Source organism: Pipistrellus kuhlii, unplaced genomic scaffold (genome assembly GCF_014108245.1).
Source record: "Pipistrellus kuhlii isolate mPipKuh1 unplaced genomic scaffold, mPipKuh1.p scaffold_m20_p_10, whole genome shotgun sequence".
Classification (NCBI taxonomy): Eukaryota; Metazoa; Chordata; class Mammalia; order Chiroptera; family Vespertilionidae; genus Pipistrellus; species Pipistrellus kuhlii.
In genome coordinates this window covers 1,655,373-1,672,292 of record NW_023425405.1, presented here as the reverse complement: position 1 = coordinate 1,672,292, position 16,920 = coordinate 1,655,373, and the positions used below count along the sequence as shown (strand labels likewise).

The 16,920-nt window shown below is 38.1% G+C and overlaps 1 protein-coding gene across 3 annotated transcripts in view; it reads right to left on the bottom strand.

Moving 5' to 3' along the window:
- Nucleotides 1–16,920, bottom strand: part of MDFIC (MyoD family inhibitor domain containing) — an 81,587-nt gene that overhangs the window by 51,712 nt on the left and 12,955 nt on the right. For all 3 annotated transcript variants that reach the window (XM_036424841.2, XM_045576123.1, XM_036424845.2), the window contains one exon: nucleotides 9,545–9,667. In XM_036424841.2, the coding sequence (XP_036280734.1) occupies nucleotides 9,545–9,667 (123 nt within the window). The remainder of the gene's footprint in view (nucleotides 1–9,544; nucleotides 9,668–16,920) is intronic.

Here is a 16,920-nt window from a genome sequence, read left to right as displayed (position 1 = left end):
TCTGGTTCACTTGATGTAATTTAACCCTCTCCTATCAGCACTGAGGGTTTTAAAAGAGATTTCTCTGACTTCTGTGTGTCTTGCTGTAGATCCCAGGGATCTGGGAAGAATCCAGCTTCCAGTGGAGCATGGATTTATCACCGAGTCCTGAAGGACTCCTTGAGAGAAACCCTGGACCAGTAGTAGTATTAACTCCCAGCTGCGCTGTAGCAAAGGGATAATGGAGCTTCTGGGCGGGGTGCAGAAGGACTTCCACCAATGTTCCTCATTCTGATGCACCCTCTTACCCTCTTCCCCTGTCCCCCTGAGCCTATGAAGCTAGCACAGTCTTACCCCTTCTGTGGTTGCATAAAAGTAGAGACCCCTACCTTCAAGAACTTGCCACATCGCCAATGCTCCATATAGCTACACGAACTACTCATGCTTCTGACTACAAGTCAACTGATTTGCCCAGCCCAGAAAGAACTCCGTCATTCCTGAACTCCGGGAACTTACTGAAAACAATTATAAAATGTGTGCAAGGTATTCTGAATCCTTCACTCCCTCGCTGTCTCCATGGGCACAAGCCCTGTGCTTGTGCTCAGAAAGGCTTGTGCTCCATTCAATGTTCTGCTTTTGTCATCTTAAATTTTATAATTTTTAACAGGGGCCCTGCATCCTCATGGTGCACTGTTCTCCACCTCCAAAATTATGCAGAACCTGAAGGAAATGAAATCTCCTGGATTGTCTGTGACCTGAAACATTCCCCACAAGTGACTGGGTTCAGAGGAGGCTTTGAGAAGTTGGGCCTCATTCTAGTAATTTTTGCTATCTAGGAGAATTTTCTTTTTAAAATATTATTGCTTTTAATATAATAAAACAATTCATCCAGTGGGCAAAAAATAAACAACAACACAGAAGAAAATATACAGAATAATAATTGAATGTCTTCTTCACCAATAAGTTCCCAATTTTATATAACTCCCTTGAGGTAACTATTGTGAAGAGACATACATCATCCATTAAGAAAAGCACAAAGACACACACACACACCATAGATAAAGCCCCAGATTTACCCATTTTGGTCATGTTGATTAGGCAAAAGATGTAGATTTTTATTTCCACACCTGCTAAATACGGTAATTTTTATGAAGCCTCCAAAACTTCTTCCAAATCTAGCACTCTGGATGGAAGAAAGTTAGTTCAGTCACCCAACTTCATGTCCATACTTGGCTTATTCCTCACCTGGGCTTGTTCCGCCTCAGAAATCTTAAATTCATATTTCTAATTACCACGCTCCATTTTCTCTTATCCCATTCCCTTACTGTAGCTATATCCTTTTTGTCTCTTAAAGTACAGAAATCTTTAGGGACCGTCACCTCCTCTGGTTTTCTTCTTACTTGTTATACCCTTCTGTGTTTACTTCCTTTCCTACCCATCTGACATCTACCACCTCTTGCTGCAAACTCCCTTTGAACAATGTCCTTAAATACTTGGCCCCACTGTCCTTTTATCACAACTACCACTTGTCCAAACAAAATCTTGGCCTCCTATTCAGCAACTGCTATTCCCATAACCCCTATGTCTTACTGAATTGTACCCCTACTTCTTGCAATCCTACCTGCCATTACCTCAGTCCAAGACTTTTTCCTTTCTCAACTGGATTAATAAAAGTCTCCCAGCTGGGCAGTCCTGCTTTCAGTTCTTCCCATTCTTGTTTTCTAACAATTGCACGAGGAATCACCCCAAAGATAGCCAAACTGCAATATTAGTTTGATTAAGTTGCTAATCCCTTCAACATTTTCCATCTTCCTTTAACCCTTTCTTTTCCCCTCATCTCTCTCCATACCTCATCTAACATTTTACATCCCAGCTTACACAAAACTTCTCCAATTCTTCTCAAGCTGGCCAATTTAACCCTTATCTCTAAACTATAGGTGTGCTGTCCTTTTCACTAATGCACTCTGCCCCCGCCACACGCTATGCTTGGATTGGCTAACTCCTTTAGGTATCATCATAGACATCACTTCCTCCAGAAAGCCCTCTCTGACCCCTCCTTCATTCAAGGATATGTGCTTCTCAAATGTGAACATACAGTAGCCTACACTCCCCATCACAGCACTCATTGCCACTTCAAGGTGAACTGTCTGTCTCTTCCACAGACTGAATGCACAGACCGCACCTTAATGTTCATCACTGTGTCCCCATCATAACACTGTGTAAGCACCCTGTAAGTACTCCCTCTTAAGGCAACTGATTTCTTATTCACTTTTCAATGTTATATTTCGACTGCTAATCCTGAAAGTACAATATAACAACATATTCCCCAAAAAATAATTTATGTGCAAATTCACAGGCTGTTGAGATCCAGGAAGTTTGAGGTTTGAGAACTAAAATTATCTAGACCACAGCGTTTATGGTCTTGATCACCGAATGTAACTTATTTCTTCTGTGGTTAGCAGATTCAGAGTGATCTCAAAACTAATTCCCAAGCCTCAGCTGTTCCCTGAGGCTCGAAGAACTCCCAAATGGGAAAGGTATGAATCTGGTTCCTCACAGAGCTTTCATCCACTTGTACTTCAATACCATCTCTTCCCCACCCCCACAACCCCCCCCAAAAAAAAGAAAGATCGAACAATTTTAGGAGTATCAGGAAGATTCTGAAAATCTTTGTCAAAGTGTAGAAAAATACAGATTGGAAATTGAATGAGCCATGGTTCATGATAAAGTGAATGGTAAAGTAATACATTAGAATAGTAACATTAAAAGTAATAATAAGAACAACAGTAACAGCATACATTGTACTTTATAGTATATAAAGCATTTTAAAACCAAATTAGAAAGTCAGAGAAAGATATGAAAAGGAAGAAGGGAGAGAAGTAAGGCGAGTGGGATGATAGGATTGTAGATGGTAAGCAGGGAACGGTGAGATGCGGAAGAAGAGATAAAACTAAAGTACTCTCAAACATTTTTCTTACACATAGGAAAGAAAAACAAAGATTAAGGGTGCAACAAAGGGCCTCGATAAAGTGTCATTCCTTTCCACTTCTGCAGACAATGAATGTATCCAGCGCACTGCTAACAGTTCCCTGAGAACTCTTCAGAATAGCCTGACCAGTGAATAGCAGTCAAACTAAGGGCTCGATTGCTTTCATTTCATTAGGTCATCTATAAATACTGAAATGACATAAATAAACCATATGTGGCTGGGGAGTACGAAGAGGGGTAGAAGAATAAGAAAAAAAAATTCAGTGATTTAGAATCTTTGTCATAGGACCTTGAAGTCTGAAATAATGGAAGCAACATGTAAAACACATCTCTTTCCTCCCCTCATTAATTCAATACTCTTCAGTCATCATTTATTAAGCATAAATCATGTAATATCCGCTGGGCTATTTGTTGTGGACATAATTATCTGTCAAAGGTTTCAGATAAGGCCTGGTCTATGTACCTAGCATGTCTAGATATATAACCCAATGGAATGATGAAGGAATTTATAAATATTTATCTGTATACCCACTCACACACACACACACACACACATCAGAACCTTAAAACTGATATCTGAGTCCAAGGACAATAATAACAAAAATGGATAAATTCATAAGTATTTGTTCACTTAGCTCTGTAATAATAAAGTGCACATATGAATTTTCTTGTATAATCTTCAAAAATCACAATTTGGCATAAAGTAAGATGGTATCCTTCATCTTAAAATGAGGAAATAGAGTTCAAAGACATTAGACAACTTGTCCAATACATATAGTGATAAAGACATCTAGGTTCTGAGTCCTGGCAACTAGTTTCCATTGGTCCCCAGGATCCTGAATTTAAGATGTTAAAAGAAAAAAGATGGTCAAAAAGATTGTCAATAGTTCTGTCCAGCTTCTTGGGTAGAACTCAGATTGGCATGAAAAATGCACTCTGAGAAAGAAGTATGTCAGAAAACTTGAGCTCCATTCTAGAACATAGCCTAATGGTTGTCTTTGACCAATAAGATAAATACAGGAAGCTATCAAAAATGGTTTATGGTTAACCCTGAGTTGGATTTAGGAATAATTGATGGTTAAAGATTGCTCTTACAAGGCCGGTGTGCTCAATGGTTAAACCAGGAGGTCAGGGTTTAATTCCCAGGTTGTGTGTTCAATTAGGGTATGCAGGAGGCAGCCAATCAATGATTCTCTCATTATTGATATTCCTATCTTTCTTTCTCTCTCCTTTCCTCTCTGAAATCAATAAAAATATATGTATTTTAAAGAATCCTTTTTAACAGCAACCATCAAATAATTTAGTCAAAATACTGAAAAACTATTTTTTTTTTTCCTGAGAGACAAAAGAAGAAGGGAAATACATGGAGGTGAAAGTAACATGATGTATTCCCAAGATGGGCTCCTAAAATGAATGAGCATGAAGTATTAGAGAAAGCATCTTAGATAACCTTGGAAATGCACACAAAAACTTCGTATCCCAGTCTTCCTGGTGTTACTTATCTTGTTTAAGGTCTCTTTAACATAAATTTAATTCTAAAAAAAACTGAGTAATACTTAATCTAATGTTCATTCAAACATGAGAGCCACTGAAAAACTTAATCCCAACCTCTTGGTGTTCTTTCCTTACTTTCAAAGTAAGAAATGCCCTAAGGGTAGGGATTGCACGCTTGAGGATTTGCCTTTCTTTCAATATTTTACACAGAGGAGGTACTCCCCAAAGTGATGAAACAGTCTTCACTAAGGAGTGATCAGTGGCAAGCTGGCAAAGGCGAGGAAAAGAAATAATAGTGTTTCTAACAACGGAGCCTGTTGATGTTGAGAGGATGCCCAGAGAAAGGTTTCAAGCAGCAGGATGAGGGAAAAAGCATGATGCATAGAAAGGAGGCAAGTGTGACTTAGAGAAAAAGAGCTTGCATTCTACTACCAATTAAGTGCTTACTATTATAAGAGCTAAAAACTCCTCCAAATGAATAAATGGGTTAAACAGAATGGGGATTACCATTTAAATAGAACATTCTAACTTTGCTTCAGATCTTGGGAATTCTACAAAATCACAAAGGAGAAAATTAGGTGAGCAAAATAGTTTAATTTGAATTTATTCCAGAAGAGAAGCTGAAGAAAATTTCTGCAGTTAAGAAATGACATTTTGAATTAGGAGACATTTATATAAAAGCAATGTCCAAGGATAAACTTAAATAGTAAGAAATTTCAAAAAGACCTAGAAAAATCTGAGCTAGACACCTGAGGCACTTTAGAAAGAGGAACAAAGAAAATGCAAGCTCTCTTTATATATAGGAAATAATTAGAAAAGTAGAAGTTGACCTATATTAAAGGAAAATATTACACACGCTTATGAGTAAAGCCTAGGAAGACACACACACACACACACACACACACACACACACACACTCTTTCCTACCTTAGAAGTCCCCCTAAAATCTTAGATCATAATGCTACTTTTGTTCCTTTACTAGTCTAATTAAAAAACAAATTGTTGCCTATTGCCTGTTATCAGTTTATTCATATTGTGAGTTAAATAAAAAAATTAATATTAATTGAGGGTGCCATTTTTTCTGCAACATTTATTTAACTAAGTCAGAGGCACAGTGATTATTAAAACAAGGCATAGTTCCAAATTATGTACGGTGTTATATATGCTAACATGACAAAAAAAGCCAGTCTTAACTAGTGTTCCCATTGAAAGATGCCCTTATAAACCCCAAAATGCAATCCCCATTCCAGAAGTTAAATTAGACAGGAAAATATTTTTTCTCAGAATATGAATGCTTCGTATACTGCAAAAAGAATGAAAATTCACAATGAAAAATAAATCTTTCTAATTATACTTTCCAATTATAAAGTCTTCCAAAACTTCAATTTAGCTGCTATTTTTTTTACTGATCTAATTTAGGTGTTTTGTGTGTTTGCTTTTTCAACAAACTTGAGTGGTTAGGATTACCTTTTTAATTTAAATTTCATAAGAAAGAGAATCACAATGCACATTCCCTGCCCAGATTGTATGCGTGGCCTATTTATTCGAAATGTTTGATTCCACATGGATTTCCTCTCTTTTATTTATAGCTTCCAGAAAGAATTCTAATAAATTAGCAACTCAAGAGCAACCAATTAGGGCTCCGGGCCCTGAGAGCACAGTACCCCAGGCCTGCCACCTGCGATGTTTTCTAGAAGGACCAGGGAAGGCACACAGGCCTGAACTTCTGTGTGGAGCAGGAACCACATGTGAGCCACAAGTGGGTGGCCCAGCTGAGGTCAGGATTAAAGTTCACAGAATAATTTGGAAATTATTCTCAGCTTGGATCTCCTTTATGAGGCCTGAGAATACACCCTTTAATTAGAATACAATTTCCAAAGCAGCCACTCCCTTGACTTTCCAGAGCTGGGGGTTGGTTATTCTCAGAAAAGTAAAAACAGCCTCATCTCACTGACAGCTAACAGTCCCCTATAAATTATGCCTTAAATGCCCAACAAAGCGGGCAGCGGGCATCCGGGACGAGGAGATGTTAGCTGTCAGCCCTCACGAACCACGCTCCGGAATAGGTGGAGGAAGAGAAGTCACATCAAACAGGGCCCCTCTCCTTCCCTTCTTGCCCAGGCAGCTGAGCTGTCCCTGGAAGCTCGGAAAAAGTGTGGGCTGTGCATCTGACAGTGTTCCCGCACCCCAGCTGGCCTCGTTTTCCTGCGATCCCTCCAGCCAGCCAACCTCCCACTGCCTGCCGCGGGAACACTGCAATCAGTTCCATGACAGCCGGCCGCCTGCCTCTTCCATGGGGCTGGGGCTCCAGGCAGGACTCCTGACCCGGGAGCCAGTCTGATCCTGACTCACCGCAGATGTTGCCCTCCCCCCCACGCAGCTCCCAGCCAGAGCCCTCTTTCCAGGGCCTATTGTCATTACGAAAGATTTAGCGGGCCCGCAGACTGTGCCAGATGTTGAACCAAGAGGAAAACACACATCTCCCTAACTGCAGGGTGAAGAGAGACAAACACTAAATTACACGGTGAGGGCCAAACACTAAACACTGGGAGAGGCTAAAGAAGGAAAGTCGGCAGCTTTGTAAGGCTGCATGTCAAGGAGCGGGAGCAGCTGAAGCTATCACAATATCAGACTTTCAAATGCTCGCCATACTGGAGTCTGGCTTAAAGATGACATCAATGTTCCGTTTGGGCCAATCCAGATAGGCAGATGCCAAATCCTTCCTGTAGACCCAATAAAATCGCCTTTGTCAGGAAAATAACAAAAAGATCGTTTTTTAAATTTGTGAGCAGAATTCAGAGTCCAATGGTCACCCACAAATAAATTTAGAAAGTATTGCCAGCTTATGTTTCAGGAAGGAGCGGCGTTGCTGCCATTGGCCATTAGCCTTTGAATATCCTGTCAGTTTTCCCAGCAGCCCTCTTAGATGGGGTAATACATCTCTCTCTCTCTTTCTTTCTCTCTCTTTCTTTCTCTCTCTCTCTCTCTCTCTCTCTCTCTCTCTCTCTGTCTGCACTCCTTCAATGTATATTAATAGGAAACTACACAACTGTCCCCAAATACTCCAGTGTCCAGGCTTCGTCATTTCAATTAAAAAATTGTTTTTAATCTTTTTCATGAAATTTACAATGTCTTATCACTGTACACTTAATCAATATTGGCAGTAGAGTACTTCTTTTAAATCCATTCCATTTGTGGTATGAATTTCTGTTACGATAAGTTTTATCATATAGCACAAAATTTTTTAACACATTAAATCTGACTCTCCAAAACCTTATGCAATAGTGGTTGTATTTAGGTTTTTGTCTTAAGAGTTCTTATTCACTTTTTTTTTTTTTTATGTGGGTCTTGGGAAGGGAGAGTAGGGAATTAAATCAATTAAATGAAACACACACACTTAAAATTCTGTGACTATGAAATAAAATGAGAAAACAATCATGCTCCCCAAGGTGGAGATAAAATTGTTTCTGAGACCTCTTCTAGCTCTCACTAACTCTCTGGTTGTTAGAAAATCCCAGATAAAATATGACTTTGTCCATATCTTAAAAAAAGATGTTTCATAACAGCAGAGTCAACATTTAAATGGTAGACAATCCATATATATGTTTTGGGAATAAACGCTTACTTGAAATAATGGTTATTTGATTCTTTGGATAAAGCTGTATAAATTTGGCTCATCCCTAATTTTTTGTTGTTGTTGTTTTTAATCTTCACCGGAGGATATTTTTTCTACTGATTTTTGGAAAGAATGGAAGGGAGGGGGAGAAACACACACAGAGAGAGAAAGAGAAACATTGATGTGAGAGTAAGACATATCAACTGGTTACTCCCGCATGCGCCTCAGTCTGCAGCCAACACTCTCTCCATGAGCAAAACCAGCTAGGGCAGGGCACTCCTTATTAATTTCTGAGCCTGATTTCCTTTCCATTCCATTCTCTAAGACAAAAATTTAAAAAAGAAAAAAAGAAATGTCCTAAAGTTAAATTAAAACACATTCACTTTTAGAGTTTTTGTTTGAAATCTTTATATTTCCTTCAATAGTGTTTCTAATATTACTTTATGTTTTCTATTAAGCTGTTTTTTTCCTGTTTCTGCTTTCTTCAGTTAAGGACAGGTAATGGGCATTCTAGAGAGGAAAAGAAATATTCAAAGATTCAAATTCAATGTAATATGCAACACAAGAAAGGGTCTATATAATGATGGTGTTTGAGGTGAAGAATTAAATTAAAAATAATGCTTAATTTCCAGGAAAGAATTCTTTTCCTCCGTCCATGCTGGGAATAGAATAAGACATGGCAATGTGGTTGCAATGAAGGAGAATTCCAAAATATATATTCCTATGCTCTTCCAGGTTAGGCATAGCAGATTTTCATACTTATTCACTAACTACAAGAACGATTCATTATCTGGTCAATTCACCTTGAACCCACCAGTGACCAGAACCTGAGCCCCAGAGGAGAACCCGACAGAAATAAGCATTCTAAATAGCACGCAAAAGATAACGCTATTTCCAGACGATCCCAGAATAAAATGAAAATATGCCAAAGCTTTTGTATACATTCTACACAGCAATCTCTGGGAGAGGAAGAGAATGTTTTTTAAAGGAAAAAAAAAAAAAAAAAAAAAAAGTAGGAGTGATAAACATTTTAATTATTAAAAAAAAAAAAAAAAAAAGTCTGGAATCCTTTGACTTACAAGAACAGGGACTAAAATGGCATCACCAAAGTATTCTTATTGTCCTTTAGCTGTCTTTATCTTTTTGGCATAGGCACTTAGAATTGTCTGACTTTCACTTAGTCACAACTCAAATAGGAATTAAGTACTCTCTAACTCTCTCTAAGAACTGAGTCCAAATTTACAGCTCAATAAATTCTAAAGAAAGGATAAAAACTGAGAGAGTATTATTTATATCTTAATTCATTCATAGGCCTATTATTGTAAAATTCTAGTGAAAACACTTTCAGATAAATTCTGAAAATTCTGATTTATAGATTTCCAGCAAAATAATATGGGACAATTAACTCAGAGCATATCATCACAGTTAGATCCCCAAACCACTGCAATGTGCTCTAACAGTACTTACTTCTGATGAGTTCGTCCTCTGAACAATTTCCCCACATGAACTGGTCTTGCATCTCTCCGTGTGTGAAGCAGTTATTCGTGGCATGAGTTATATCTCTCTCCGTATTTTCTTTTTCACATTTACCTGAATAAATAAAAAAACATATATTTATCATCATTAAATGTTGCACATCTTTCTCTACTTTTTTTTATTTTATAGATTTTTTTTCTAAATGCTTCTGAGTCTGCCAAAATGTAAGAAAATGGGAGCAGTAATTCTACTGCCTGTTGCATACATATTGACTCAATAACATTTTTATTGAGCATCTACTACATGCCTAGCATTAAAGAAACAGAGATGTCTACAGAAAAAATAATCCCGTCAAGATTACTGTAAGCAAATCATCAGAACATGGTAAGTGATCTGCCAGGTCAGAGAAACAAGAAAAGGTTATATCAAGGATGAAAAGGAGTAAGTCCATAGCGTGGGAGCAGTAGGAAAAGCACCAAAGGAGAGGAGAGTCCAATGAGGGGTAGAGATAGCAGCTGAAGAAGTGAGGAGGCACAGAGTGTCTTCATAGAAATCTGGGAAGGAGTCAAGGCCTGAGAGAGGAACGGTGTTTCGGATGAGGAATCTATATATGGATTTATGGGTTCTCAGGGGGGAACGCCAGTAAGTAAAGAAAAGGAGTAGCTCATTGGAAACACAACAATGGTCTTTAAAAGACTTGGAGGAATTCTAAAAGTAAAGATGGGAGAAAAACCAATCCAGGTGAAAAAGAGTGTGGGCAAACTCCAATAGCAGACTTGGGCCAAGGTCCCAACTCTGGACTAAAGTAGTCTAAGAGGGACATCAGGAGATCAGTTCATAAAGGTTTGAACAGAGACATAGAATGGATCTTTTTAGGTGAGAAATCTACTAGCAGATCGAATTTAAAAGCAAGAAAGAGGAGCAAAAGTAGCCACTGAAAAGTTATGGATGGCCTAATCAGAGTCATACTTCAGGAAGATTAGTACATGTGTATACACTAGTGTTCTCAATCCTGACTGCATCCTAACTTGCTCGGGCCGCTTTTTATTTTATTTTATTTTATTTATTTTTTTTAATATATTTTATTGATTTTGTACAGAGAGGAAGGGAGAGAGATAGAGAGCTAGAAACATCGATGAGAGAGAGAGTCGTCGACCAGCTGCCTCTTGCACACCCCCTACTGGGGATATGCCCGCAACCAAGGTACATGCCCTTGACCGGAATCGAACCCGGGACCTTTCAGTCCCCAAGCCGACGCTCTATCCCTTGAGCCAAACCGGTCTCGGCATCGGGCCGCTTTTTAAAAAACAGATTCCCAGGCTCCATCACCAAAGATTCCGTCTCAGTTTAGGGAGGGGTGCTTGGGCTATTCCACTGCACTTACATCCTTGAAAATCACTTATAGGAGTCCCTGGGAGAACAGAGTAAGGAGAAGAAAAGAGACTCGGCAGAGCCAGTAGAAGTTGATGAGAGAATAACCAAATGGATAACAAGATGGGAAAGGGGGGAGGGTGTGAGAAACTAACCAGAGGCTTCACAGATCATTGGGAGAGGGGACTGGGGTGGATTTGCAAGTAAACCTGGAGACCAGGAAAATAATGTATGAATTTAAAAAAATTATATATATATATATATATATATATATATATATATATATATATATATATATATATATATTTGATGTTTAGGCAGTGCGTTGGTCAATGGGGATACAATGAATTAGGATATGCAACCCAGGCCTTCGTGGAGATTACAGTCCAGTGGATGAGTTTAGTGTAAGATAGTTGAACTTGCAAATCACAAATGAAGTTACAGCTAGAAAGAGTCGTTTTCCTAAATTTGATTGCTAAGTCCAACCACATGACTAGGCTCCCCAAAAGAGTGGGACATGTGAAAAGAAGTGTCTCAGTGGGGTCTGCCCGATTAGAAAGGATCAAAGAACAAAGAGAAGCTAGAAGCTTCTGGAAGCAAGGAAAGAGATTCAAACAGAAGTTATTAGTCAACTGTATTAACATCCCCATTAAAAGCGGAAAAAATCCTGCACACACACCATGGGGATTTCACAACAACCGAAACACTCCGATACAAAACACATTTCAGGACGCGGAAACGGAGGAACACCGACTTAGGACTAAATCCAGAGGCTAAGAACTAAGAAAATAAAACAAGGTCTTCAAGGCTTAGTATTTTTAGTAAGCAAAACCACTTTCAGATGGCAGTAAAATATAAATTAGAAGCATGCTAAACCAATATGTTCTAGATTTATGTAACATTTACTCAGCATTATCATGGAGAAAATGTAATCTTCCTGAGATCTGCTATTTTCAATTAAAATCTTTACTTTTTTAAACAACTCCAGATATCTTGGCACTGCAGCAGTCAATTCAGGACCTTTCTGAGATGATCCACAGAAAAGGCTTTTCTATAAACTCACTTGTACACGTGAAATCTCTCATCAGCAGAGGCCAGCGTTCGGTAATCTGCTATCACTGCTATGGAGCTGACTGCCGCCAGGTGTCGTGCTAGTAGGCTTATTCAATTAGTAACTTTAATTGAAGCTGAATGAAATTAATTATATAATTTTGAGTTGTTCAAATATAATTCCATTAAAATTAACTCATGAAACCGGGGCATTATGAAGCATTGCCGCCTAAAAGGCATGAATAGGTATGAGGAAAGCCTCTAGACACACTTGACTTAAATTTGAATCCTGTCCAATATTCGAGTGCGAAACAGAGAACCTCTCAATTCTCCACTGAGTGAATGAAATTGTCACACAGATTTAGCAGTGACCCTCTCCTAAGCGGGAAATCAAGTTCTTCATGCTCTAAATATGTGTTAAGAGATAGTTTATCACATGTGTTATTGGTTTTATTTTTCAGTTTCCTTATTTGTGAAACTCTAGAATTAGGTGATCCCAGAATCCTTCTCAAATTAAAAATTAAAAATAAAAAAATCTAATTACATAAATGGTATGTAATTACTACTAAGTCACAATCATCAGTCTATCCAACTTTGCCTCCTTTAGAAATGAAATGTCTTGCCTCAAAATGTCAGGCGTTCGCTCTAATCCTCAGCACCCAGCCCAAAGCAAGGCTCAGAAAGGATTCTGTGTATGAAATTTAAATTCTCCACTCTACAAACGAAACTTCGGTGAGCACTTGACTATTCTATGACTTTCTAATGCGTGTACATTATTTTATGAACACCTTTTAATATTTAAGAAATACCCATATGGCAGCCTCATAAATGGTGCTCAGTGACATCCGACAATGAAGAAATGTCAGGAGCAAGAAGGAGCTCTAATAGATAAACACTTGTCAGGTGGCACCATGATGTCCAGCCACAAAAACAGCCTCACTACAACTTCCAGTGGGTTAGGCCAGCCACCACGCATCACCATGAAGGAAGAGCAGTTTCTGATGCCAAATGTCTGTGATCCTGCATGTTTGCTGTGAGGCATCTGTATGACAAGCAGAAGCCATGCCATCAGGTTGAATTAGTCCCCTTTCGGATTTGTGGACGTTTAGAGTTGCCATTCAATTACCCCAGGGGCTTGAAAGACAAATCCTACGGGCAAGTGATTTCAAAGATGCAAGAAATCAGTCTATACGTACCTTTCTACAAGATTTCTATGTATCCCTCCAACACTTCCTACACTTCACAATTTTCTCTTAAAAGGAAGACTTCAACATCTCAATTAGGCTATTCTAAGTCAATGGTTCTCTTTGCTTTTTTTTTTTTTTTTTTTCCTTTCTTGTAGCACTCTTTAAACATAAAAATCGCACTGAAGTCTCAATTTGGGTGGTGTGGGGGTACAGTAATGTCATTATCATATATGGCCAGATTAAATGTAGGTTACTTGTTCTAAGTAAGTTCTTCTGCATTAAACAAGTAGAGAAAACTTGGAAGAGCCTATCAAATATTGATATTGATATATATATATACCTAGCTTCTTGTCACAGAATTCCAAGTAATCAGAATATACAATTTTATCTAGTCACTAATTAATAGAGACATAAATCAGTTGTACTAAGAGATGAATATATAACACTAGAGGCCCGGTGCACAAAAATCCGTGCACTGGAGGGGGTCCCTCAGCCAGGCCTGCCCCCTCTCACAGTCTGGGAGCCCTAAGGGGATGTCCTACTGATGGCTAAGGCCCAATCCCCATGAGAAGCGGGCCTATGCCACAGTCTGGCCTTCCTCTGCGGGAGGCGCTGCTGCCTCTGGCCTCGCTCTTTGTCAGCCATGACTGCCGGCCCTCCTCTGCCCTCGCAGACGCTGCGGCTTTGTCCGGAAGGACATCCGGAAGACATCTGGTCTAATTAGCATATTACCTTTTTATGAGTATAGGTGTTTTAGATATACTAAAATGAAAAGCGGAGACCCTTTTAAAATAGGACTAGACCTAAGTGTACTCTTATATCACTGGCATTTGCTTCTGAAAGGCTGGCTCCCAGGCATTCTAGTTTGCCTACTCTAAACACAGAAGTGCAGAAGAATCTTTGGATAAAGAGAAGAGTTGTGTCCCAGCGACAAATCCTCTAGCTGGGAAAACCAAACATACCTATAAAACAATCAAGCAACTACAAAACAAAGGATAACGAAAACTGACCTGGGTCAGAATTCTGGCTCAAAGACTGGCCAGCTGTGTGACTGGGGCTGGGCTTCATTCCCTTAAAGGGGAACTGAGGGCATTGAGCTGGATGCTCACAGAGGCCTTTCTTCGCTCTAAAATCCTGAAAATCTGACTCGGCACAAGATCTAAACAATAGGGCCAAACTCCATATCTACACTAAAGGGCGTGTAGAATGGAGTAGAGGGAATCACTGAAAAGCCTCTGTAAGGCATTGAATTCGAGTTAAAAGTGACAAGCATGAATTAAGCAAAAGAATCAAAGAAAAAGAGTTCTAAATGATGAATTTAAATTCAATATATCCTATTCAGAAATGACTGTCTTACGGGATCAATACTCTTTATTTTTTTGCTATTTTTCTTAAGAAGGGCAAGAATGGTAAGAAGCAATCTCTTTCCAATCTCGCTTATTCTTGCCGAAGGAGCATGAGAAAGATTCAGGTAAGTAGAATTTCCATTTAGTTGAAAAATCTATAATGTATTACCTAGTTGGCAAATGTCTCAAAAAATACCCAAATTTAAAACTTTGAGAATTTCACTTATCTCAGACAGCTGGGGAATAAAATAACGGAAAGGGGATTAAACAAGAGAAAAATCTAACAGCATTAAAAATAAGTAAATTGGATAGTAATATGTATAAAATATTATATGCATCATAGAATAGCCACTCAGCTGCTATGCAATTGTTAAATAAATACAAATAAAAAAATAAAATACTTCCTTTGGTTGAAAGAATACATTAATGAATTTTTGCAATTACAGTATTCACAATTTTTAAAGGACTTTTACATATAATATTTATTTGATCTTCAGAACTATGAATGATATAAGAAAGAAAATGTGAGCTTAATTTTACTGATGAGAATACAAAAGTGGGTCTCAGAGATAGATATTCAGTTGGAAACGGGATGTTAACGTCCAGAATTGGAAAGGATCTTTCAAGTTCAGCTAATTGAATATCGTCCCTAGTATAGAAAGTCCCACTGCAATGCTCAGCCCTTCCCTAAAACTATAAGGAAAGGAAACGCATTCTGTGCTTCAGTCAGTTGGTTCATTAGGAATTTATTCCTCATTTGGAACATGCATCTGTTGTCAGGTAATTTGCAACTAGCTGCAGTTCTGCCCACAATAGGTAGAAACAGTAAACTAAACTTTTCTGTAAGACAACCAATCCAATATATTACCCCAATAGCTAAATGTTTTTAAATTGACAGTGAAGATGAAATTAGCTTGTCCAAGTTACTAGTGAACTTTCAAATATAGTATAAAATTCTGTATAGTCCAAGGTTTTCAAAAAAATAGGACAATATTGTCATTTAAAAGTCCAATTATCTGAATCCTTCCTGATAATAACAAGAGTCTCGTTAGCTTCTCTTGGACAGAAATACTTTCTCTAAGTCGTACTTTGCACTGGAGAAGTGGTTAAGAGCACAGGATCTGGAATTATGGTGTGGCCCACTAGAGATACGGATCCTGGGAGAGTTAATCTTTGTCAGATTCTTCATCTGAACGATGGAAATAACAAGAAGTACCTACATCCTAATGTGGATGTGGAGATAAACGGAACCGTGCCTGGGAAGCAGAGTGTCTGGTATGTAACAAATGCTTGGTTCACACTTGCTATGACTAAGTGTTATTGCAATAAGCACCTTTTTAAATCCTACTATAAATGTATCAGGGAGAGGCAGTTGAGGGCAGTGTCTATTCCATAATCCCTAAGTAAAAAACCATGGAAGAAATCTGTTTCCAAACTGAATACAAGGAAAACTGCTTCCTCCCGGAAGCTGCATATTATTTTTTTTCCTTATGGACAATGAATACCATATTAAAACACTTCATTCTGATTCAAATTTTATTACAAAATTGAATAAGTGGTTTTGACCCTACAGTCTTAAGTTTGTACATTTTGATTGTCCCTCAGTTTCAGTCTCCTAGGCTACCAATTTCATTTTCCTGTTTTTAATTTTTTTTTTTTTCTAGTAAATGTAGTCTTATAAGCCACCTCAAATATTTTACTAAATTAGGCAAAGGAATGTGTAAATGCAAAAACTAGTCATCAAATACATTTTCTATTGTTATCCTTACTTTATATGCTTACTTCATGAAAGACTAATATAAATGACAGCACTTAGCAGATATCCTTATAAAATCTTATAAAACCTCGTAAAGTATAATCAGTTTAAAATACCTTTATTTCTTATAGAAAGGACTATACACAGCTTTCTTTGTGCTTACATTTTGGGCCTTTTGCATGTTAGATCTCACCTACTTCGATTAAATATTTGATGGTAACTTAGCACAGACTAATTTGTTATCTATATAGCATGTATATTCTTGTTATGCAATATATATTCATATCTCTTTCATCTGTATACAAAGTTGTTTGAAGCAATTTCATTTTTACTCTTCCATTCAAATACCATCCTTATTTCAGATGATCTATGTGTATTCTGGTTTATGAAATCTCAAGCAATCTGAGAACACAATATCTGGGAAACGTTTTTTAAAAACGCTGGGCCTGTATTTCCCAGAGGCTCAGAACCACGTGGACACCTACAAATGCTTCCCAAATGTAACCTTTAAAAAACCAAAGATAAGACAGCATTCAGGAAGACCTGAGGCTCTGGAATTTTACTTCTTCACTGATCAAAAAATAAATAAGAAGTTCCTCAAGCCAAATGACCTTTAAGAAAACCCACCTGCTTTGTCTAATGTTCTAAAAAAGATTA